General features: G+C 42.7%; 1 protein-coding gene across 1 annotated transcript in view; it reads right to left on the reverse strand.

Moving 5' to 3' along the window:
- Positions 1 to 24,215, reverse strand: part of CC2D2A (coiled-coil and C2 domain containing 2A) — a 270,839-nt gene that overhangs the window by 160,477 nt on the left and 86,147 nt on the right. Inside the window, exons 8-12 of the mRNA XM_070948913.1 lie at positions 21,025 to 21,156; positions 8,789 to 8,998; positions 6,614 to 6,720; positions 2,638 to 2,778; positions 105 to 249 (exon numbers count right to left, since the gene is read on the reverse strand). Of these exons, the coding sequence (XP_070805014.1) occupies positions 105 to 249; positions 2,638 to 2,778; positions 6,614 to 6,720; positions 8,789 to 8,998; positions 21,025 to 21,156 (735 nt within the window). The remainder of the gene's footprint in view (positions 1 to 104; positions 250 to 2,637; positions 2,779 to 6,613; positions 6,721 to 8,788; positions 8,999 to 21,024; positions 21,157 to 24,215) is intronic.

Here is a 24,215-nt window from a genome sequence, read left to right on the forward strand (position 1 = left end):
CACTGTGCTAGACAACGAAGCCCATGCCTAATCTCTTTCCCACATTAGCCAACATAGTATGTGAACAAAAAACACTTCCCACCCACAATGATGCTGACTCAAACCTGTGATTTCCATGCCCGAAGTTCAGTTTTATATTTATCCATTTTCATTTCATACTCTTCACTATATTCTTCTAGTAATTCAGCTGTTTCAGTCTGAATTTCTGCCTCATAGGCCTTCTCATCCAACTTCAGGTCAACTTCTTCCCTTCAAATAGTAATTAAAACCAAAGCCATAAATAAAAACAGTATTGGTGTATTACATTCTAACGTGTTGCATTTTTCACATGATCAATATTGTGGCTTCATTTAGAATGTGTGTGTGTGATTCTAAAAAATAGTGGGTGCAGCAAGTGGGAGAAATAAAAGCCAGAAAAGTTCTCTATCTCAGTTTCTATCATGGCTTTTATCATTTTTGCCTAACTTTCTTTTTTGAAAGAAGCACAGACATGAAATATAATTCCTTCAGTCCAATACATTTTATGTTGTCTTTTTTCCTCAAGAAATGCAATTCTTTCCTGATCACTAATTCTTTATGAGGTACAAAATTAAGAGGCACCCCTTTCACTGTCCCTTTGGACATTCCTTCTTGCAAATGCTTGAAAGGAAACAAAAGGATTACAGAAACATTAATCAATTTCTTTGCCTGCAGATGTCAGCTGTCTTTGATTGACTGACTGGCTGTTTATATGGCACAGGATACAAAGGATATATTTGCATGTTATCTAGATTATCCTAGATACATATGAAATATTGTGAGAGAAGCAGTCCAAAAGGACTGAACTTGAAATCTTCTGTCTTCAAACAACTATTGAACCACACCTTCCATACTAGCATTTTATCCTGAGCTTGGAGGAAAATCAGGCATTTAAATCAAAGCTGTTTCAGGTATTCTGACATCCAACAATCAATTGTTTTCTTTTAAATTGTGCCCTGATGTCATATAGAAACGTATTTCTCAAACAAAGTTCCATCACTGCTGTATCTCATGAGGAGAAGAGTAGAGGGATCAATTAAACACACTTTACACAATTGAGAATCATTTTATATTGAAGAAAAGGACTGTTCTCTGCCTAACAGACAAGCATTTTGCTGCCATATTCTTTGGGAAGTTATAATTTGTGGCTGCAATGTTTTCCCCAGAGAGGCTGAGAAATGCAAACATATGCATGCCCATTATGGATATTCATATAACATAGAACAAGACTATAAATCTAAGCAAACTATTTTTTTGCTCCTTTGCAGACAGATCTCCATACATACATTGTTCCACTGTTGAAATATACAATACACAGATACACAAACAATTGCATATATACAAACAACTATTTTACTGGGTTTCTTCAACTTCATAAACTGTTATAAGGACTGAACTTGAAATATTCTGTCTTCAAACAACTATTGAACCACACCTTCCATACTAGCATTTTATCCTGAGCTTGGAGGAAAATCAGGCATTTAAATCAAAGCTGTTTCAGGTATTCTGACATCCAACAATCAATTTGTTTTCTTTTAAATTGTGCCCTGATGTCACATAGAAACGTATTTCTCAAGCAAAGTTCCATCATTGCCTCCGTTCTGTGGCAGTTTATACAACTACCTATGGGGCAGATAGCATACTTAACTATTGCTTTTATTCAAATTCAGCCCCTTGGCCAATTTATTGGTGATTTGCATAATAAAGGAAATTCCCAGCCCAACCTGGGCAAAGCTGGAGAAAATTTTAACTTTTTATTCTGAAAAAGCATTCAGTCATGTAGCGCTCTATCTTTAAGCTACAATAAGGCAGAACTACAATTTATGACCACAATTAAGCCCTAAATTTATGTTGCCAAGTGAAAAATTTGTTAAGTGAGTTTTGCCCTGTTTTACAACTTTTCTTGCCATATTTGTTAACTGAATCACTGCAGTTGTTAAATTAGTAACACGGTTATTAATCTGGTTTCCCCATTGACACTGCTTGTCAGAAGATCACATGACCTTGGGACACTGCAACCAGGGGTGAAATCCAACAGGTTCTGACAGGTTCTGGAGAACCGGTAGCGGAAATTTTGAGCAGTTTGGAGAACCGGTAGAGGAAATTTTGAGTAGTTTGGAGAACTGGCAAATGCCACCTCTGGCTGGCCTCCAAGTGGGATGGGAATGGAGATTTTGCAATTTCCTTCCCCCAAGAGTAGGGAGGGAATGGGGATTTGGCAGTATCCTTCACCTGGAGTGGGGTAGGAATGGAGATTTGGCAGTATCCTTCCCCTGCCATGCCCACAAAGCCACGCCCACAAAACCACGCCCACAGAACCAGTAGTAAAAAATTTGGATTTCACCACTGACTGCTACTATCATAAATGTGAGTCAGTTGTCAAGCATCCTAATGTAAATCACTGACCAAGAGGATGCTGCAATAGTCATAAGTGTGAAAATGGTCACACGTCACTTTTTTCAGTGCCATAGTAACTTCAAACGGTTCACAAACAGGTAAGTGAACTACCTGTTTATCATCTCAATGAGATCCAAGCCTTAGATTTAAGTCAGAAGCAATGTATGCAGAAAAGCCCTAAATTTAATATATTAAATAATGTAATTCCTGCAAAAAGCATACTTTCTCATGAAGAGCTTCAGGGGTGTGTTAATAAACTTCTGAAAATCCCGCAGGAATTTTATTTCTTTCCACACTTTAATCATGGCTTTCAGCAATGCTCGATCTTTTTCTTGTTCGTTATCGCGAAGTCTTCTTGTTTTCCTGCTCATGAATATAAACATTTCATTGCAGGGAATATACCAGTATACATTAATATACATCAAATAACGTTAGCAATATTGAAAAAATGACTATAATCACTCAGTTATAGTGCAGCAGGTCAGATTATCGAATCCCAAGTCAATTAATAACCAGGTTGCCAAGAGGATGCACCTTACTTTTCTGGGAACATAATAAGGTCCCTGGGATAGTGGCAGGAAGCAATATAGGTGCAGTCATTTTATCTCTACAGAAGCATGGTGCCATCTTACTCAAGCAGAAACTACCAGTGAAGAAAAACTGACACTCCCTATTCTCACTACAGTCTCTATCTTATTTTGCCAATAGTTTCCCTGACAACTGGCAAAATCTTTAGGACCAAGCAAGATGTGGCCTTAATGCTTATAGAAGGCAGAGTATTGGGCAGGAGGAATAACCTTGAAGAACAGAAGGAACAGCCATAGTCTAAGCCACATTCTGATTTTTTTAAAAAAATCTGAGTCTAGGCCAGAACAACAATTGAGAAATGTCTCAAGCAAAACACTTCCTAGTTCTGGAATAGGATGACTCACATTGGCCAGGTTGGCTCAGATGGGTCAGTGGCAGATGGGTAGGGATGATCAGGTGGCCGTGGCCAGGTCAGCACAAATGACTCAGCGCAAATGACTTGACATGCCCAGGTGGGTGCAACTGGGTCGGCCTGGATGGTTGGGCACAAACCAGAGCCGGGCACATTTCATTCCACTCCAGCACCATGGCCTAAAAATGAGATAAATCCACAAAGCCTTCCAGAATCCATGCTGGAGCCCTGCGGTGGTTGATCCACTGCCCTCAAGAACAACTTCCCTGTCACCCTCTTCCTCCTCCTCTTCCTCCGCTGGATTGGAGGTTGTGAAGATCTGGATGGGGGAAACCATTCCACCTCAACCTAACAAAAAGAAGGTTTTGGCCCACCTGGGTCTTGAGAGCTATCATGCTTTATATCTTCCCTCAAGAGAGACAAAACCTCATCTTCTCCAGATCATTCTGTCTATAATTATGGTAGGAAAGAAGTGAGCTTTCTCCATGATTCCCCTGCAACTTTCAAAAAAGAAGATCTGGCTGGCGGAGTGAGGGGGTGTCCAGGAGCTCTTTGGCTTTAGCCCAAGTGGCTGTGAAAGCCAGAGGCAGAAAGCAAGTTTTTCTGGCCTTGGAGGGCAGTGCTCATCGCCTGCCCCTTCATTGGCTTGGCATCAAGCAGCTGCCAGACAGAAGGACCACCACCCTAGGAGTGCTGAGTCAGACAAAGACAGGAGGAGCGATTAACAGGGTGCAAATAAAGCTGGGGTCCTTTCAGATCACCTGGGGAGGGAGGGTTTGAAAGAGCTCAAATCTCCAGCTACACTAAAAGCTCCATGGTGATGCTGGTGCTCTTATAATCTTACCTGAAGGAAGGCAAATAATGGGGGGATTTTGACATCTTCCTCCCCTCAGGGCTGAAAGAATATTCACTTCCCTCCTGCCATCCTCCCCACTTCTAAGAATTGCAAATTTGCACTGCTGCTGTGAGTTTTTCCATTCTGATGCCAGAATCCCCCTTAAAAATAGTTTTCCAAGACCCCACCCCAGTGGTGGAATTCAAATTTTTTTACTACCAGTTCTGTGGGCGTGGCTTGGTGGGCATGGCAGGGGAAGGATACTGCAAAATCTCCATTCCCACCCCACTCCAGGGGAAGGATACTGCAAAATCTCCATTCCCACCCCACTCCAGGGAAAGAATACTGCAAAATCTCCATTTCCTCCCCGCTCCTGGGGGAAGAATATTGCAAAATCTCCATTCCCACCCCACTGGGGCCAGTCAGAGGTGGTATTTGCCAGTTTTCCGAACTACTCAAAATTTCTGCTACCGGTTCTCCAGAACCTGCTGAACAGCACCCCTGCCCCACCCCTTCTCTTCCCTCAACTCTCAAATCCACCATGACTCATTGATTTCTATGGAAATTCATCCCACTTGGAAATGTCCTGCCCCGACCTCTGTCCCTTTGATCTCAATTTGGGGTGTCCTCAGTGCTCCCCCACCCCCAATGACATAAAGTCACCTCCTTAAGACTTCCCCTGCAAGCTTGTGTATATATGTTTGCATATTACCAAAATATATTTTTACAATGTGTTTCTATTCTCCAGGATCATTTTTACTTGCGATGTGTGCCTGCTGAATCCCCAGATCAATGCAAAAAGATTCTCAACTTGTGCATTCTTCTCCTTGGTGAGTGAGGAGGCCCTGCCCCATCCTACAAGCTCATAAAAAAAGAGGAGCCTTGGTTGGGGGCAGCCTCCAACCTCACCCCACTCCATGGATTTCTCATCACAGGCTGAAGTTCTTCACTGCCCACTTGACTTTCTTTCCTTGCAACAGGATAAGGGCAGCTTTCCAATCGGCCAGGTCTCCCTGCCCACCAACTTTGTCACTGGCATGTGACAGGAGTCCTTCTCCCTTCCCTTTTCTCCCTCCTGGCTCCCTGGCTGCCAACAAACTGAGGGCTGCCAACCTGCACCTCCTGGCATACCCAGCTTGTGACGGTCCCTCCCTGCCCACTGCACTGCTCACTTCCCCCAACCCACCCCACTTCTGCCTTTCACAATGGCTGTTGGGCTGAGACCAAGTAGCTCCCTGACCCACCCATCCCGCCAGCCTGATCTTCTGTTTATTTGGAAGTTGCAGGGGGATGATGGAGAAAGCTCAGTTTTTCACTCCCGCAGAGTTCTGTATAGACAGAAAGATCTGGAGAAGGTGAGGTTTTGTCTCCCTGGGGAAAAATATGAAACATCATAGCTCTCAAGATCCAGGCGGGCCAAAAACCTCCCTTTTGTTAGGGTTCAGGTGGAGCTGGTTCCTCCCCATCCAGTTCTTCATAGCCTACAGTCCAGGAGGAGGAGGAGGAGGAAGACGTGGAGGTGGAGGTGGAGAAGGAGGAGGAGGAGGAGGCAGACAATGGGGAAGTTGTTCTCAGGGGTTGTGGATTGACTGCCGCTGGGCTTCTGAGCAGGCTCCAAGAGGCTTCACAGATTTCTCTTCCTTTGAGGTTGTGGCACTGGTATGGGACAAAATGGTTCTTTCCTCTGTGTCTGGTTCCCAGCAGTTTAAGGAGGCGAGGAACTGGTGGGGTGCTGAGTTTTCCCCACATCCAGATGGCTAAAGTGACTTGTTCCACATTGACTTGGCTGTGCCCAGGAAGTAATGCCCACCCGGTGCTGACCTGACCACATCCACTTGTTCAAGCCCACCCAGCCATGCTCACCTATTTGTGTCAACCTGGTCACAATGCGTTGTCCTACACCCTCTCAGTTCTCCCATAGAAGGGAGAAAAGGGGGAAGAATATTCAGACTTGCAAGACTGTTACTATAACCTTACAATAATAGCAATATTGGCCTGGATGACTTTGGTTTCCTAATCTGGACTAACTGGAAAATGTGACAAGCTGTCCCACCTGATTTGTCTCCATAACACTTCCTTTTTCCTACCATTCTAGTTGCTCCCAGAAATGGCACATAAGAAAAGGACAATAAATAAAAGGTGTTTTATCATAGCAAATGGGACTTAGACAAAGAGGGACTTAGAAGAGAGTCATAAACCTTCTGCTGGCTGACCATTATGTAATTTCAATTAAACAAAAAGATCTACTTTACAAAATAAATACTTGAAATACTCATGGAAAAAAGAGGTTCTTATGAAATTCCAATGACAACAGTTCATTTTATTAGAGCATGACTCAGTTCCTTTCCAAGAACCACTTTTTCAGCTGGATAACTTTTTTAAACTTACAGAATGAATAATAGAGTAATTATTAATTTACTTACCTTATTTCAAGCTTATATTCAGTTATGCTTTGTTGGACTACTAATTTTGGAATTTCACTTTCGGCAGTATCCAAAATATTTTGTAAAGAATTTCTAAGAGCACGAAGCTAGAAAATAAGCTTATAAATATTAGTATGATTTGTTTGCACCACCATATGAAATCATTATATTTCTGTATTTTTCCTTATTACTAGCAACATCGATAGACCTGCTTTTCTATGAAAATGCCAGAAGCATTCTCCAAAATAAACCTAGGAAGAACATGGAAAATATGATTTTTTGATTATTTTTCAATATTTTTGTCTCGCCCTTATAGTTGCTTTTATTTTAAATTACATTCTTCCCAATCTGAAGTCCAAGATTTATAATTCTAACCAATGCATCCATCAATCAAATACCTAAAAGCAAAGAAGATTATGAAGAAGATTGATACAAAGCAAACTTGGTGTTTAAATCTTTTCAGAATTCAATCTTAATTAATATCTACTGTTCATTTGAGAGTTTACATGAACTTATTTTAACAGCAGCTCAAAGATTGAATATTCAACATATATCACTTTAGAGGACAGGATATGTATTATTATGTTTCAGCCCATGAAGTTGTGGAACCCAGCACAAAAAACTGGACAGCCATTTGTCTCATTTGGAATGAGACTATTGGCAACGTCCATTTCTCTCCCAGCTCCCCACTACAACTGACCCAGTGGCCTTTCATTCTCTGCTGGTCCTCTTCTCTCACCAATGGCCCCTCACCCCTCCACACCTGGCCCTTCAACATGGCTGATTCCCCGAGTCACGTTTTTATCCAGGTGATTTGCTGCATGGGACAAGTAGCCGTGCCTCCCGGCAGCCAATCCAGCATTGCATGGCTGCAGATGGCAGTGATGCAGAGGCAATGGGGGGCAGTGGGCATTGGGGAGATGATGGGTGGCTGGATGGCAAGTGATTGCAGTTGGGCAAAGGGCGATTGTGGAAGTGCTGGAGAAGGGGAGGTGCACTTTTAATTTTTCTTCACCATTTAATAGTTTTTCTCTCCTAATCCAACCTGCTCCAAATTCTCAGTTTTCTTAATTGAAGGATGACTGTGATGCAGGGACCATGTTTTTAGGATAGTACATTCATTGTTGTGGCAGGACAGGAAAAAGATCTTTCCACTTGGGAGAAAATCAGGGGTGAAATGCTATCGGTTCAGACCAGTTTGATAGAATCAGTAGCGATGGTGGCGAGTGGTTTGGAGAACCGGTAGCAACGGCAGTACAAGGCTCCACCCAACCAGTCGTCATTACTTCCTGGTTTTACTTCCTTTAAGCAGGAAGTAAACTGTTATTTACCCTCTGCGCATGCCCTGTGCATGCACTTCTGAACCTGTAGGGAAGGTAAGTAGATTTCACCCCTGGAGAAAATGTTTGGGGGGAGGGAGAAGGGAAGGATCATGAAACACCTTGACTGTTATTTCAAGAAGTCTTACAGCAGGGGTGTCAGCATCAGCATTATGGTTGCCCTCAAAGGACCACAAGGCCAAAAGAGGAGAGCTGGCACCCACAGTGGGCAGTGGACAGGACCTGGCCCATGGGACAAAAGGTGGGGAGACAGGAGTATGGGGCAGCATGAGCCAAGCATCGATGGGGGCTGGCTCCAGGTCACCCTTTCCGCTGTGTGGCAGGGCTGGAGTGGGGAATGAGGTACTCACACCAGATGCAGAGCTGCAGTCTGGAACGGCCAGATGCCTAATGATGCACAAGCCACCCCACAATCCTGAGATCACCTGGCTTATTTTATTATATATTATTTAGAACATAGAACATAAAATAATAGAATTGGAAATGACATCAGAAATCTTCTAGTCCACCTCCTGCTTGAGCAGAAGACCCTATACCATTTCATCTTCTTTCCTTCCTTTCATTAGATATACCCAATTCCTGCAACCATTCTCCATGTAGTGGATAATATCACAGCTAAGCTAATAACTCAGTAAACTTTGCCAAGGACAAGTAGTTAACAGTATATAATTTTTATCTAATAACAGAATAAGGTTTTCTGGTATTCAATCGCAAACATATTTTAATATTTGCATATTTTTCTATAGACATAAAGACTTCTGCATATTCTACAAAAAAAAAAATGATTTCTATTTTATTGACACATTTGCAAACTGAAGAAAAGTATTGAAATTACCTTATCTGTAAGGAGTTTAGTAACATTTCTCTGTTTCCTGGAGAGATACTGATCAAATAACTGAGCCAGTTTTGCTGCCAGAATATGTTCACGGCTAAAGCAAGGATGATGTGTGAATATTAATCCTGAAATGTCAATATCCAACTGAAAGCAACTTTGTGGGTCATCATTTCCAACAATGTACTGGTTGGCAAGTCTCATTTTTAGAGCCTAAAATAAAAATTTAAGCAACTACATTCACACAGAAGTATGATAGAATAAGATTTCAGAGAAACATATAAGAACTGGATCATACATAATCAACTAATTTGGAGGCTTTTCTTTTCAGCACAAAGTATGAGCCTTTGGCTCATTTTACATATAACTGAGATTAACTATACCAAAGACTAACAAACCAGGAATAAATATCACTTAATGCCTAAGGATAAGTTAAATAGAATGTGGAATTGACATTTATCAAGAACTTCTTCATTTTTCATGTTTTATTTACTTTATTTGAATAACATATAACAGTTTGTTGTCTGAGTACAGTTGTTTTTAGGCAATAGTAATCAAAATGTTTACAATAAAATTTATCATAACATTGATACTATAATAACAATAATATTTTGTCTATTTTATCAAATTTCCATTTTGACATTTATCCTTTTTATGTCCCTGCATTTCTAACTTCTGTTTTTATTGTCTAACCATTGGTAAAATAAGTCCCATGTCAAAAAGTATTCAGTTTCTTCTTTGTCCTTAATAGTAAGCGTTAGTCTATCCATTTCTGCACATTCTAATATTTTCTTTATTACACTCTCATCTGTCAGAATCTCGCCACACTTCCATTGTTTGTTTGTTTTTTAATTTGATTTATATGCCGCCCTTCTCCGGAGACTCAGGGCGGCTCACAATGCATTAAGCAATAGCCTTCATACTTTTGTATATTTATACAAAGTCAGCTTATTGCCCCCACAAACTGGGTCCTCATTTTACCTACCTTAGAAAGGACGGAAGGCTTAGTCAACCTTGAGCCTGGTGAGATTCGAACTTACAGTAATTGCAGACAGCTGGTGTTAATCACAATGCTTTTAGTCTGCTGAGCCACCAGGCTCATTGTTGAGCATATACAATTCTAGCTGCAGTTAATACATGTAAAATCAAGTATATAGTCCCTTTGTCATATCTTTCCGGCAGAATGCCCAATAAAAATATTTCTGGTTTCATGTCTATATGCTGTTTTATCATTTTTCCAACCAAGTATGTATTTTTGTCCAGTATTTTTTGGCTTTTGGACATGTCCACCACATATGGTAATAAGAACCAAGTATTTGGTTGCATTTCCAACATTTAGCAGATCTATCCTTAAACATTTTTGCCAGTCTTGTTGGTGCAAAATAAAACATGTTATACAAATTTTCTTTATATGCAGTTGACATAGTCAATTTAACATTTCTATCCCACAATTTCTGCCATTTCTCTAGTTCTAGTGCATATCCAAAATTTTTAGCCCAAACAATCATGTCTCCTTTACCTGCTCACTTTCAAGTTTGATACCTAATAAGTAACAATATATTTTCTTTATCAGTTTTTCATCCGTTCAGGTTAATATCTGGTCCAATTCTGTTAATTCTTTATTGAAACCATACATTTTAGCATCTTTCTCATATTAAGATTGTATCTGCATTTGTGGTCACCAGGCAATGTCCATCCCTTGATGGACCAAGCTCCTGCTTGGTTTTTAATTCCCCTTTTTCATTCAAAATATCTTTGTATCTTATAATGTTAATAACATTAGGATGTATCAATGCTTCCATTGTGGAAAGCCAGATTGGTATTTTCAAGAACTGTTGTTCTTTAATTTTAAGTCATATTGATAGTGCATTTATAACATAATGTCTTTGAAAGTAACTATGTATCTGATTCTTCCCATACTATAAAAAAGGATGGCAATCTAGTTGAAGGTCATGTTCTTCTAAAGTTAATAGTCTTTTATGCCTCAAATTGATCCATTCTTTCACCCATGTAAGTACTGAGCAAGCTGCTCAACTGGATCCTTCTCTGTGGGGCGAAGCCGTGGGAGCCACGCCATTTCAGGAGATGTTGACCAGGTGATGCTGCAGGAACAGCAGATGGGAGCGAGCAGAGCGGAGCGGACCCAAGCCCTCAAATGGAGAGCAGCGGGACCAGCTGATCACAGCAACTCCCGAGAGGGGTTTTTCCCACCACCATTGTACAGCCAGTTGCTGGTAGGCCTACCGGAGCAGTTCGGCCAGCTCAGCATGGGCAGCAACGCACAGCCTCCTGGTACTGGCCCACCCAGATGGACTCTGGCTCAACCCACATTCACCTTTCTTGGCCAGAAAGCCACAGCAGCACCGAGTAGAACGTCTACCTCCTTTCACTTGGCACGAACCGGGTCGCATCACAGCCTCACACATCGGGCCGGATCTACCAGAGTGACAGCCCTTGCTGGAATCAGAATGGTGCAGCAACAAAGCCCGTTAAGCCAATCCAGTCTGGTGCTACAAGGACCACAACTGGGTCTGTTGGGACCCAGCACCCCACCTCAGCAACCGGTCCTCAGATTGTCTCCAGCCGATCAACTCTATCCTGGCTGCGCTTTCTACCCTGGCCAGGGGTGAGTGCAATACCAATGGATGCCAGCTCGAGTCCTGCAGTCCACGCTGGCCCAGCAACCAGTGCAAGTACAGCCACCGGTCATGATCCTTTTTTTTTTTTTTTTTTTAATTTGATTTATATGCCGCCCTTCTCCGGAGACTCAGGGCGGCTTACAGTGCGTTAAGCAATAGCCTTCATACTTTTGTATATTTATACAAAGTCAGCTTATTGCCCCCACAAACTGGGTCCTCATTTAACCTACCTTAGAAAGGATGGAAGGCTGAGTCAACCTTGAGCCTTGGAGAGATTCGAACCAGCAGTAAATTGCAGGCAGCTGTGATTAATAACAGGGTGCTTTAAACCACTGTAGTACCAAGGCTCCGGTCTAGCCGCCGGTACTGGCTCAGCAGCCCACACCGGTCCCGTAGCCAGCCCCACAGCCAGTCCCGCCAGCCACTTCCCCACCACAATTTAGAATGACATTTGATGGGACCCCAGGAAAGCTGGCCTACTTCCTCAATCAGGTCTGGGCCCACGTTGAATGTTATGGGGACCAATACCCAACCGATTGCAGATGGCATGAATGAAGGAGAGGCGGCGGAGTTGATAGCTGAGCTACATGATGAGGGAGCCCTGGAACTAGACAATGCGGACAAATTTCTCCAACTGCTCCAAGGTCATTTCAAGGACACGATCCACTGAGTAGAAGCCGAAGCCCAGATTAAAGCCTTGAAGCAAGCGGGTCGGCCTCCCAAGGAATTAGTGTGGGAATTCCGAAGGCTGGCTGGAAAGCTGAGGGACTGGCCTGAACGCCTCCTCGTTTACCACTTCAAAGAAGCCCTTGACCCAGACCTCAGACAAGCTTGCGGCATCAGGGGAGTCCCGGAATGTATACAAGTCTGGTACAGCACAGCAGTGGCCATGACCTGGAGATCCACCCCCAGAGGAAGCCGATTGCAGAGAAACCAGCAAGAGGACCCCTGGGCTGCCAAACCCCAGCTAAACCACCTGAAGCACCACAGCCCACATCTTCCGGGACGATCAAGTGCTACTGGAGCAGCCAGCATGGACTGCTCTGAATGCCTGGCTCCTGCCCTGGTCCCTCAAGCCCAGACCCCCTCCACACCCCAGGGGAGACGCCTAGAAATGGGCCGCCACCGAGAACTCATCCAATTTGTCATAGCTCGCAAAATGACCGAATCAATCATATTGGGCCTCGCATGGTTAGAAAAATGGGGACCGACCATCATATGGGAAGATGGCTATAGAAAACTAAAAATAATAGGACTTCCGGTTGACATCGCTGCGGGAACAGACTGGAAAATAGTGGGCTCTGATGAGCCCCGCGAAATCCAGCCGGACAAACTGCTACCAGGAGGCTTTCGAGCCATAGCTGTCTTGTAGGGATGGTGAAGAAAGGAGAGGCATTTCATGGACCGCAAGAAATCGGCAATTTCCTCACTGGAACAGAAACAGCTCTCCCGATTGGCAGCGGGGGCAGCAGCCATCTTTTGGTGGCCACCTTGAAGCTGGGACAACCAGACCGAAGAACTGAGCAGGAGCAGTGTTTGGACAGAGTGCTAGAACTGGATGAGATAATTGCCAATTTATATTAAAAAGAAAAATTGAAATTGGAGCTTTAAAGAAATCCCTGATCTTGGATTAGTGGCTATCTGGCATTCGGCGGGCGGGAGGAGGGGAGGGGGACATGACACATATGCAGGGGGGAAAAGTGGGGATTGTAACACAAAAAGCCTAAAAAAAAGTTTTATATTTAGAAAATTGGGCAAAGTAAAAAAATTTAAAAGGAAAAAAAAGTGATTTTCGGAAGAAAACAACATTTTCTATGACTACCTTAAAATCTTTGGATATTTCGACAATTAACTGGTTTTAATAAACTATCTTGTATGGACCAGAAATGGAGAGTGTCATCTGCTGGAGGAAAGAAAAAGTACTGTAATACTCTATTTAAATAGACAAAACAGAAGAAGTAACAGCTGGAAGACCCAACCTTGGCCATATAGAAGAAGATAATTTGGACTCTGTGAGACCATTTAAGAGTGACTGTTTTGCATCTGGGTTTTTGTTACATTTCCCCTCTCTCTTGGAAGATAGACTTTTAATTGGATTTGATTATTGCTGCACTTGGACTATTAATAATTGAGATCATTTTACTTCTGAAGAAAAGAGGAATAATTGAAGAAGGAAAGAAGAAAAGAGGAGAAACAAGGAAATTAAATAGACTCTAAATTTTGGCTAATTGTAAAGAGATATAATTGGGGAGGTTTCAATTTTTTTTTTAATTGTTACAAAATGGAGTTGCAGATGTATGAAGAGCTGTTTTTGATGTTTAAAAATAGGTGTGAATCTTTAATAGGCAAAAAAGAAACAGAAAATTTGTTGAAATATATAGAAAAAGAAAGTGAAGAGGATTTTGAAAAGGGAAACTTAAACCAGATGCAAGAAGTTAAAAATATAGAAGAGAAAGCATTAAAAATAAAAATCAGGTAGACAATATCACATAAAATTTTTGTAATGTAGAAAAAGTGGAGAGGAAAGGGGGAAAATCTCCTCTAAAAAAGAAACAGTTAAAAGGAAAAAAGAGAAATATTTGGAAGAGACAAGGGAAAATCTTGGTGAGGGATGTTTAAACAGTACAAAAAGGAATTCAGAAGATAAAATGTAACACTATAAAAATAAAAAAGAGAATTGAGAAGTTAGAGCGAGATAAAGGGTTGAGCAAAAAAGCATTAGAAAATGAGACGCCGAAAGATAGAGAGATGATGGATAAAGATGAAATGATGATGGGGTCAATATTAGTAAATATATATAATAAGGTAGATCAGTGAATGGGAATGGGGAAGTAGACAATATAATAACACTAGTGATTTTGATAGTCTTTTAAATCAGAATGGAATTTAAATTGTTACTGTATTGATACGAAAGAATTATAGGATGCATCATGATGTTATTTAGAAGAAAGAATTGAACATGAAATGATAAAGTATGTAAAGAGATTAACAATATGGGGCATGGTGGCTCAGCAGACTAAAAGCATTATGATTAACACCAGCTGTCTGCAATTACTTTAAGTTCGAATCTCACCAGGTTCAAGGTTGACTCAGCCTTCCATCCTTTCTAAGGTAGGTTAAATGAGGACCCAGTTTGTGGGGGCAATAAGCTGACTTTGTATAAATATACAAAAGTATGAAGGCTATTGCTTAATGCATTGTAAGCCGCCCTGAGTCTCCGGAGAAGGGCGGCATATAAATCAAATTAAAAAAAAAACAACAAAAAACAATGTTGAAATCATGAAAGCGGGTATTTTGTAAAGATGAATGAATAGAACTTGCTTAAATTAAAACGCAGCAGATGGAAATGTGAAAATAAGTAATTTAATAATATTACTAACTTTGATAATAATGTAAATTAGGATGAAAATTCAAAATGCTAATGATTGGGAAGGAGGAATTTGAGAGATGCTTCTGGAAATGAAAAAATATGGTAAATGGTGTAATTGCAAGTAAGAAGAAATATAGGGCATAAAGTGATGTTATTTATGTGTAAAAAATGAAAATGAAGAATTATGGAAAGAGAATAACATGGTAGAAGCTGAAATAATATGGTGAAAAATGACTAATTTGTGATAAAGGATTATATAAAAGAGATGAATATTGAAAATGGGCAGATTAGAATATATTACAATTATGATCATGTATAAGAGGTATAAGATGTGACCCAGTTAACACTCTGTTCATAAAATATGTATGATGAAAGAAAAATTCTAATAAAACTTGTTTTAAAAAAAATATCAACCCCCCCCCCTAAAAATAGGTATCAGACTGCTACTGCCCATCAAGCCAGACCGTTGCCAAAAGGCCACAAATCCCAACAGCCTCAGCGAGCCCAAAACAGCAGCCCCCATTGCAGACAGACTGCCCAGCAGCCCACAGGTACCAAGAAAGTACCAAGACCTGTCGAGGGTCTTTAGAGAGGAGAACTGCTACTTCCTCCCCCCTCACTGCTCAACAGACTGTGCGAATGAATTCATACCAGGAGCCAAGCTGCTTAAACCAAAGATGTACTCCATGACTCCCAAAGAAAGGGAAGAACTGAGGAAATACATCGAAGCCAACTTAGCATGGGGTTTTATCCAGCCCGCAAAATCCAAAGTGGCAGCCCCAGTACTATTTAAAGAAAAAAAAAGATGGGGGGGATGAAGTTTTGCATTGATTTTTGTGGAATTAATGCCATGTGCGTGGAGAACACCTACCCCCTACCCCTCATGAAGGACATGCTAAGTCACTTAGCCAAGGGCACGGTGTTCACCAAACGACTTGAGAGAAGCCTATTACTGCATAAGGATCAAAGAAGGAGACAAATGGAAGACCGCCTTTAACTGTCCAATTCAAAGTTATGCCATTCAGTCTGCAAAGAGCCCCAGCAGTTTTCATGCAACTAATAAATGTGGTGCTACATGAGCACCTATACAAAGGGGTCCTAGTTTACCTAGATGACATTCTTATATTCAGCAAAACTCTCAAAAAGCATGTAAAACTAGTGTGACAAATGCTGAAAAAACTCCTAGCCGCAAAGTTCTACGCAAAGCTGTCAAAATGTGAATTCCATAAAACCTCCCTAGATTACCTAGGCTACCGAATATCCAGTGGAGGGGTGGAAATGGACCCAGGAAAAGTGAAAGCGGTGCTGGACTGGCAACCCCCATGTACCTGCAAACAGCTTCAAAGGCTCCTGGGGTTTGCAAACTTTTACAGGAAATTCATCCCAGCATTCACAGAAGTCGTCCTGCCCTTAACAGAATTTAACAGAACAGAACAAACTCCTTGTCCTGACAAAAATCTCTTTTTATTAAGTTACTGTGAATTCCTCTCATTCACATCCAGCAAAGCCTTTCAAGGAAGAATTTACAGTCACAGACCTTATCTAGCTTGGAGAGCTGCCAGGTCGAGATCTTCAAAATTTGGCAAGAAGTCTCTGAGAGTCACAAACCAATTAAGCAAACTAATTGTCTCCTGCAAACTCCCCTCCCCTTTCACTCCTCTTTATTCCCTATGGGAAGGACCATTCACCATCCACTTGTGGCTTTTCTCCTGAGCCGACCCTTGTTCCTTAGCTGTTCCTTTCTCCTGGCAGCTCTGTGCATGCACACACTGGGAACAGGCTCCAGCTGTTCTTCTGCCCCACTGATGTGTCAGAGGACCCTGGCCCCATCTCTACCTCTGATGCAGAGCACTCATCAGAGCCTCCCCCCGACTCCAGGACTGGTCCATGTTCCTACCCAACCTCCTCACTGTCCGAATCTGCTGCCAGATCCACTGGCCACTGGCGAGCCACAACAATGGTAATAGACTTATTTTCAAAGCAAGTCCACTTCACTGCTTGCTCGGGATTGCCCTCAGTAAAGAAACTGGTAAATATGTTCATTAAACAGATTTACCGACTGCAAGGGATATACTGCCAGGTAATCTCAGATCGAGGGGTCCAATTCACCACTAAGTTTTGGAGAGAGTTCCTGAGATCAGTCAGATCCACACAAGGACTTAGCTCGGCTTTCCATCTGAGTATGAACAGAGCTGCGGAACAAGCGAATGCAATGGTGGAGCAATATATAAAATGTTATGTGGATTACCAACAAGAGAACTGGGAGGATCTGTTGCCATTTGCAGAAGTGGCTTACAACAACGCTGTGAATAGCAGCACTGGATTAACCCCCTTCCAGGTCACCAGTGGCATGGACTTTGTCCCCATGCCCGAACTGCCCAGAGAATCCCGCTCCTCCATGACTCTGACCAAGTGGATGGAGTTGCTGAGGAAGGGGTGGAAGAATACTAAAAAAGCACTGGAAGAAGCCACTGAGGCATATAAAAAGCAAATGGACAAACACCGATCTCTTCACACACACACCCTTCCATGTGGGAGATCGGGTTTATCTATCAATCAAATCATAAGACTAAAGTTGCCCAGTAAAAAGCTGGGACCTAAGTTTTTAGGTCCATTCCCAATAGTGAAAGTAATTAACCCAATGACAGTTCAGCTTAACCTCCCATGCATTCTAGGGAAAGTGCATCCTGTCTTTCATTGTAGTCTACTAAAGGCAGCGGTTGGGTCAAGATTGAGACAACAGACCCGACCAGCTCCCAAACCTATAGTGGTGCAAGGGGAAACCCATTATGAAGTTAAAAGAATTTTAGATTCTAAATTATATAGAGGTCGATTGCAATATTTAGTTCATTGGAAAGGGTACCCTTTGTCCGAAGCTACCTGGGTTAAAAGCTGGGGTGTAAAAGCAGACAGGCTAGTGAAGCAATTCCATGATAAATACCCTGATAAGCCCTGGGAGGGGAAAGAGGTGGTTAGGGAATATTGGTTTAACCCCCTATGTTCCTCTCGTTGCAGGACACGATCATCGGATGAAGTGGGGGATGGCCTGTCAGGCCTGGAAGCCATTTTTTGCATTGGATCTTCAGGCCTGCCACATTTAGTGCTGTGGAAAACTGGGAGGGGGGGATTGTATGCAGCAGGGGAGACATGTAGTCATAATAACATTCCTTTCTCTGAGAGTCAAGGACATCTTGCCCTGCACCTGGAATGGTGTGACTGGGAGGCATCTCCAGTTGAGATGGTGCATTGATTGGACCATGTGATGGACATGTGGGTGCTTGGCAGGGACTTGCACTTTCCTATGGGTGGGGAAAACCTGGAAGCTTTCAGATTTGGGTTTTCCCAGATGTGCCAATATGACATCTCTAATAAAATGGAACTTTGAGGAATCTCTAGCCTTGGAGTCTTCTTTCGTTGGGGGTGTTACTTGGAACCCTGGCACTGTTATTACTCTTTTCCAGTCCTCTGGTAATTCCCTGGTGCTCCAGGATCTTTGAAAGATGTGGTATAATGGTTCTGAGTTGATGTCTGCCAGCTCCTTTAGAACTCTGGGATGTAAACCATTTTTAAATCACGCGGCACAGCTGATCGTCAGAAATACCTGTTCAGAGGAACCAGTAGCTTTTTTTTACTACCGGTTCGCCTGAACTGGTGCAAACTGGTAGCATTTCACCCCTGCCCATATGCCATTTAGAAGGATTTCATCCTTGGTTTTGTGCATTTTTGCAGATATGTAGTGATCTCTTACATATATTGTAACCCTACTCCTCTTTTGTTTGATATGTTTCTTTTGAGTAGTTTATTTCCTTCCATCAGTACATTCTAGTTGTGAGTTTCATCCAACCAAATTTCAATAATGGCAACCATATCATACTTGCCCTAATGTACTAGTACTTCAAGTTCACCCTGTTTATTTCCCCAAACTGGTGTTTGTGTATAGGCACTGAGTCCTGCATGGCTGACTCTGGGTATGCTTCCTATATCTCCTACTTTATTTCTGAGTTTTTTTTCTCATTGTTTATTTATTTATTTATTAATCGAACTTCTATATCGCCCTTCTCCTTTCGGACTCAGGGTGGTGAACAGCCAAAATAAAAACATTTATACATAACATTACAGTTAAAAATAGATTTAAAATAATTACATAAATTTGGCCCGTAATTTAAAACTTGTCAATATAAAATCCATATCAAAATTTTAAAACCAACTATAAAATCAAGGCAGACCGGGTAACTGAAAAAAGTAAGTTTTTAGGGCCCGACGAAAAGTCCGGAGGTCGGAGATCACTCGTATCTCTGGGGGTAGATTGTTCCAAAGGGTAGGTGCCACCACAGAGAAGGCTCTCCTCCTGGGGGTCGCCAGCCGACATTGTCTGGCCGACGGCACCCTAAGGAGGCCCTCTCTGTGGGAGCGAACCGGCCGGTGGGAGGCTATTGGTGGCAGAAGGCGGTCCCATAAGTACCCCGGCCCTAAGCCATGGAGCGCTTTAAAGGTGGTCACCAACACCTTGAAGCGCACCCGGAAGTCCACCGGAAGCCAATGCAGCTCGCGCAGGAGAGGAGTCACATGGGAGCGCCCCGTCGCTCCCATAATCCCCCGTGCATTCTGCACCAGTTGGAGCCTCCGGGTGTACCCCAAGGGGAGCCCCATGTAGAGAGCGTTACAATAGTCCAGACGAGAGGTGACGAGTGCTTGAGTGACCGTGCGTAGGGAGTCCCGATCCAGAAAGGGGCGCAACTGGCATATCAGGCGAACCTGATAAAAAGCCCCCCTGGCCACGGCTGTCATATGCTCTTCTAAAGACAGCCGTGCGTCCAGGAGGACACCCAAGTTGCGGGCCAATGATTCACCCCCAATAACCAGTGATGGCGTCAGCTGGTTATACCGGGACGCCGGCAGCCACAACCACTCGGTCTTGGAAGGGTTGAGTCGAAGCCTGTTTCTCCCCATCCAGACCCGCAACGCCTCCAGGCACTGGGACATCACTTCCAAGACATCGTTGGGATGGTCTGGGGTGGAAATGTACAGCTGAGTATCATCAGCGTACTGATGGAACTCCACCCCAAAACCACGGATGATCTCACCCAGCGGCTTCACATAAATGTTGAACAGGAGGGGCGAGAGGACCGACCCTTGTGGCACCCCACAAACAAGGCACCTTGGGGTCGACCGCTGCCCCCCTGTCAACACGGATTGCGACCGGTCGGAGAGATAAGAGGAGAACCACCGCAAAATGGTGCCCCCCACTCCCAGTCCCTCCAGCCGGCGCAACATGATACCATGGTCGATGATATCAAAAGCCGCTGAAAGGTCTAATAGGACCAGGATAGAGGAATAACCCCTATCCCGGGCCCTCCAGAGATCATCCACCAATGCAACCAATGCCGTTTCCGTGCTGTACCCAGGTCTGAAGCCAGACTGGAGCAGATCCAAATAGACAGCTTCATCCAGGTACTGGGGAAGCTGTCGCGCCACCACACTCTCAACAATCTTCGCAATAAAATGATAGTTAGCCAAAACAGCCGGATCCAGGGATGGCTTCTTGAGGAGAGGCCTCACCACTGCCTCTTTCAAGGCGGCCAGCAGGACACCCTCACTCAAAGAAGCGTTGATAATTCCCTGGAGCCAGCCTCGTGTAACCTCCCAGGAAGCCAGCACCAACCAGGAGGGACACGGGTCCAATAAACATGTGGTCACGTTCAGCCGTCCCATGATCCTGTACACGTCCTCGGGAGCCACAGGATCGAACTCCTCCCAGATAACACTCTCAAGGCCTGCCTCAGTCATCTCGTCTGAACTAACCCAGTCAGCGGCCAAGTCTTCCCGAATCTGAGTTATTTTATCATACAGATACTGTACAAAATCCTCAGCTCGGCCCTGTTTGAATGATTGTCTTGAAGTTTATGCTTTATTAGGTCCTAAAGATCCTAAGGATTGGTCACCCTCCCTTCTCAATTTTAGTGTAAACACCTTCTGATAAGCTGACCCAGTTGTTTTCTGAATACATTCTTCCTGATTCCTATGAGGTGCAGCCCATCCCTTGCCAGAAGCCCTTCATGTAGGTAATGCAGACCATAGTCTATGGTCTAGCTGATACTGGCTGGGGAATTCTGGGAGTTGAAATCCACACATCTTAAATCTGCCAAAGTTGAAAAACACTGAATTGGGCAGTGATTTGTATTCAGCCATTCTGTACTGAGGCATCTAACAACATGCAATAACCAACTTACCTTTTTATAAAAGATCACAAGGTCCATCTCTTGGTCTCCCTTTGTAAGAAACAATGGAGGTCTAGTAAGGGATTGTTTAACTGGATTGGGCAATGCTAAAATTTGACCATCATCTCCAAACCACTTTTTCCCCTGCAAAAAAGAGGACATAAAAACATTTTAATTTTGCCAGAAGTATCTTGTAAAAACTAGACCATTCTTCAGAAAATTAAAGCTAACAATCAATAGGAAATTAATCCTTGGTTCCAGTCTTACCTGATTTTTTTTAAATCTTCTTTTATTATTTTTCATGTAATGGGAAACAGGAATGTAAATCAGCTACTATTATGTTTAGTTTCTAAACAGGCATTGGTTTTACTGTCTCTATTGCTTTCACATATGTTGCTATTTTTTATTGCATTGATTATTGTTTTGTAAAGTGCACTAATGTTTCTTAAACAAAGAGTGATATGCAAATATTGTAAGTAAAATGAATTTTCTTTTTTTAAAAAAAGCCAGCATCATCTCCATATCCAGGACTATGTCAGACTTTCCAATGGGTCTTTGTAAAAACTAAATATAGAAGGTGGTTGGATACTAGTTTTTAAGTCAGGAATGTATCCGTTGGCCCAGAAGAAAGACAAAGTAGACATAGAGAATGACAGAAAGAGGCTGCCTTCTAGTAAACTGATGTTCATGAGTGACCCAGCAGTCATGAACACACTTGTAAGTAGATCATAAACTTCTTAACAAACAGGAAGCAGCAGGTGAAGCTAAGCAGAATCGCATCAGATACCTGTACAATTAGCACAGGGCTCCCCCAAGGCTGTGTGGTCTCCCCACTTCTCTTCTCTCTGTATACCAATGACTGCATCTAAAATGATCCATCTGTTAAACTACTGAAGTTCGCAGATGACACAAGAGTGATCGGTCTCATTCGAGATAATGATGAATCCACATACAGACGGGAGGTTGAACAACTAGCCTCATGATGTGACCGAAACAATCTGCAACTGAACACATTCAAAACCGTAGAAATGGTGGTAGACTTTAGGATAAATCCTTCCATACTTCCACCTCTCACAATACTAGACAACACAATATCAACAGTTGAGACCTTCAAATTTCTAGGTTCTACCATATCGCAAGATCTAAAATGGACAGCTAACATCAAAAACATCATCAAAAAAGCACAACAAAGAATGTTCTTTCTGCGCCAACTCAGAAAGCTCAAACTGCCCAAGGAGCTGCTGATACAGTTCTACAGAGGAATTATTGAGTCTGTCATCTGCACCTCTATAACTGTCTGGTTTGGCTCTGCAACCCAACAAGACAGACACAGACTTCAGAGAATAATTAGAACTGCAGAAAAAACCTGCCTTCCATTGAGGACCTGTATACTGCACAAGTCAAAAAGACGGCTGTGAAAATATTTACAGACCCGTCGCATCCTGGACATAAACTGTTTCAACTCCTACCCTCAAAACGACGCTATAGAGCGCTGCACACCAGAACAACTAGACACAAGAACAGTTTTTTCCCAAATGCCATCACTCTGCTAAATGAATAATTCCCTCAACACTGTCAAACTTTTTGCTAGATCTGCGCTGCTATTGATCTTCTCATCGTTCCCATCTCCTTCCACTTGTGGCTTTATGGCTGTAATTTTGTTGCTTGTATCCTTTCGATTTATATTGAAATTTTTTCCCTGATTGCTTATTTGTACCCTATGACTATCATTAAGTGTTGTACCTTATGATTCTTGATGAACGTATCTTTTCTTTTATGTACACTGAGAGCATATGCACTAAGACAAATTCCTTGTGTGTCCAATCACACTTGGCCAATAAAAAATTCTATTCTATTCTATTCTATTCTATTCTATTCTATTCTATTCTATTCTATTCTATTCTATTCTATTCTAGTCTAGTCTAGTCTAGTCTAGTCTAGTCTAGTCTAGTCTATTTTGTGATCTGCTAGCCCACCTAGGCAGCCATTTTTTGAGGTCCCTAAGAACATTAAAATGCCAATGGTCCCACTAGTTCCATAGGTTTTGGGAAAACTGAAGTAATGGTAATAATTCTGAAAAGTTTATGTATGAATCCCTCACTTGAGAATAGTCAAACCCAAGGCATATAGGACTGAAGCCTCATTTCTATGTCCCAGAATTCTTGGAATTTTCCTGAAATCAGGCATCTCACATTAGGTATCTGCTCTTCTGTCAAAAGAAAAAACCCCACCTTGGGAAACAGCCAAAGAAGGAAAGGACTGCAGAAGATGAATTGGGATGGGCTGAGATGGGAGAAGCTGAGATTCTGAAGGATCCTTCCTCTTCCCAAAGTTTTCAAGCCTCCAATGTCATAATGGCCAAGTCCTTGCTCTCAGGCTCTCCCCAATATTATCCCAATGGAAGGATAGAATGACTAATTTAAAAACTCATTAAAGGATAGAAATTTGCATTTGTCTCTGTGTCCACATTTCCATTCTGCTGATCTGTACAGAAGTGGTCCTAGCATTCAGTCCTATCAGTTGCAGTGCTTCACCGGAATGGAACAACTCACAGTGGTTAGGTCGACATACATAGGTGGCTGTGGCTGGGTGGGTGCAGCTGGGTTGGTGCAGCTTGCGGGCATCGCCAGATGGGCATGGCTGGGTGGGCATGGCTGGGTGAGTGCAATGTGTGGGCTTGGCTGGGTTGGCACGGAACAAACTGCACCGGCTAACTGAATGTGTAATTCAGCATCCCACCAGCTCCTGCACACACATACACACACACACACCATTTCGAGCTTGGGGACTTGCCTCATTCTAGCATCACAAATTAGCAGTAAGATGCAGATCATGGACAGAAGGGAATAGCTAAGAGCCATCACAGGACATTTAAAGTTTGGTCTGGAGTTTGCAAAGGGAGTTACTGCTAATCAAGGTAGGGAAGGAAAATAGTTTATAAAAGTTCCCAAGCTCAGAATGGTGTGTGTGCATGTATGCACAGCATGCCAAAGAAGAGACTGGAAGCTTCCTAACATGGATGCAGATAAAAGTCCCCAAAATCAGAATGGGGTGTGTGTCCGCATACATGAGCATCCAGCACGCCAAAGGAAAGGTTCTTCCCCCAAGCTGGCGCAATTGGCAGCTTCCCAGCACAGATGGAAATAAAAGTCCCTAAAGTCAGAATGGTATTTCTGTCTGTACCTGTGTGTACACATAGACAG

Source organism: Pituophis catenifer, unplaced genomic scaffold (genome assembly GCF_029215685.1).
Source record: "Pituophis catenifer annectens isolate HBS135680 unplaced genomic scaffold, rPitCat1.0.hap2 SCAF_8, whole genome shotgun sequence".
Classification (NCBI taxonomy): Eukaryota; Metazoa; Chordata; class Lepidosauria; order Squamata; family Colubridae; genus Pituophis; species Pituophis catenifer.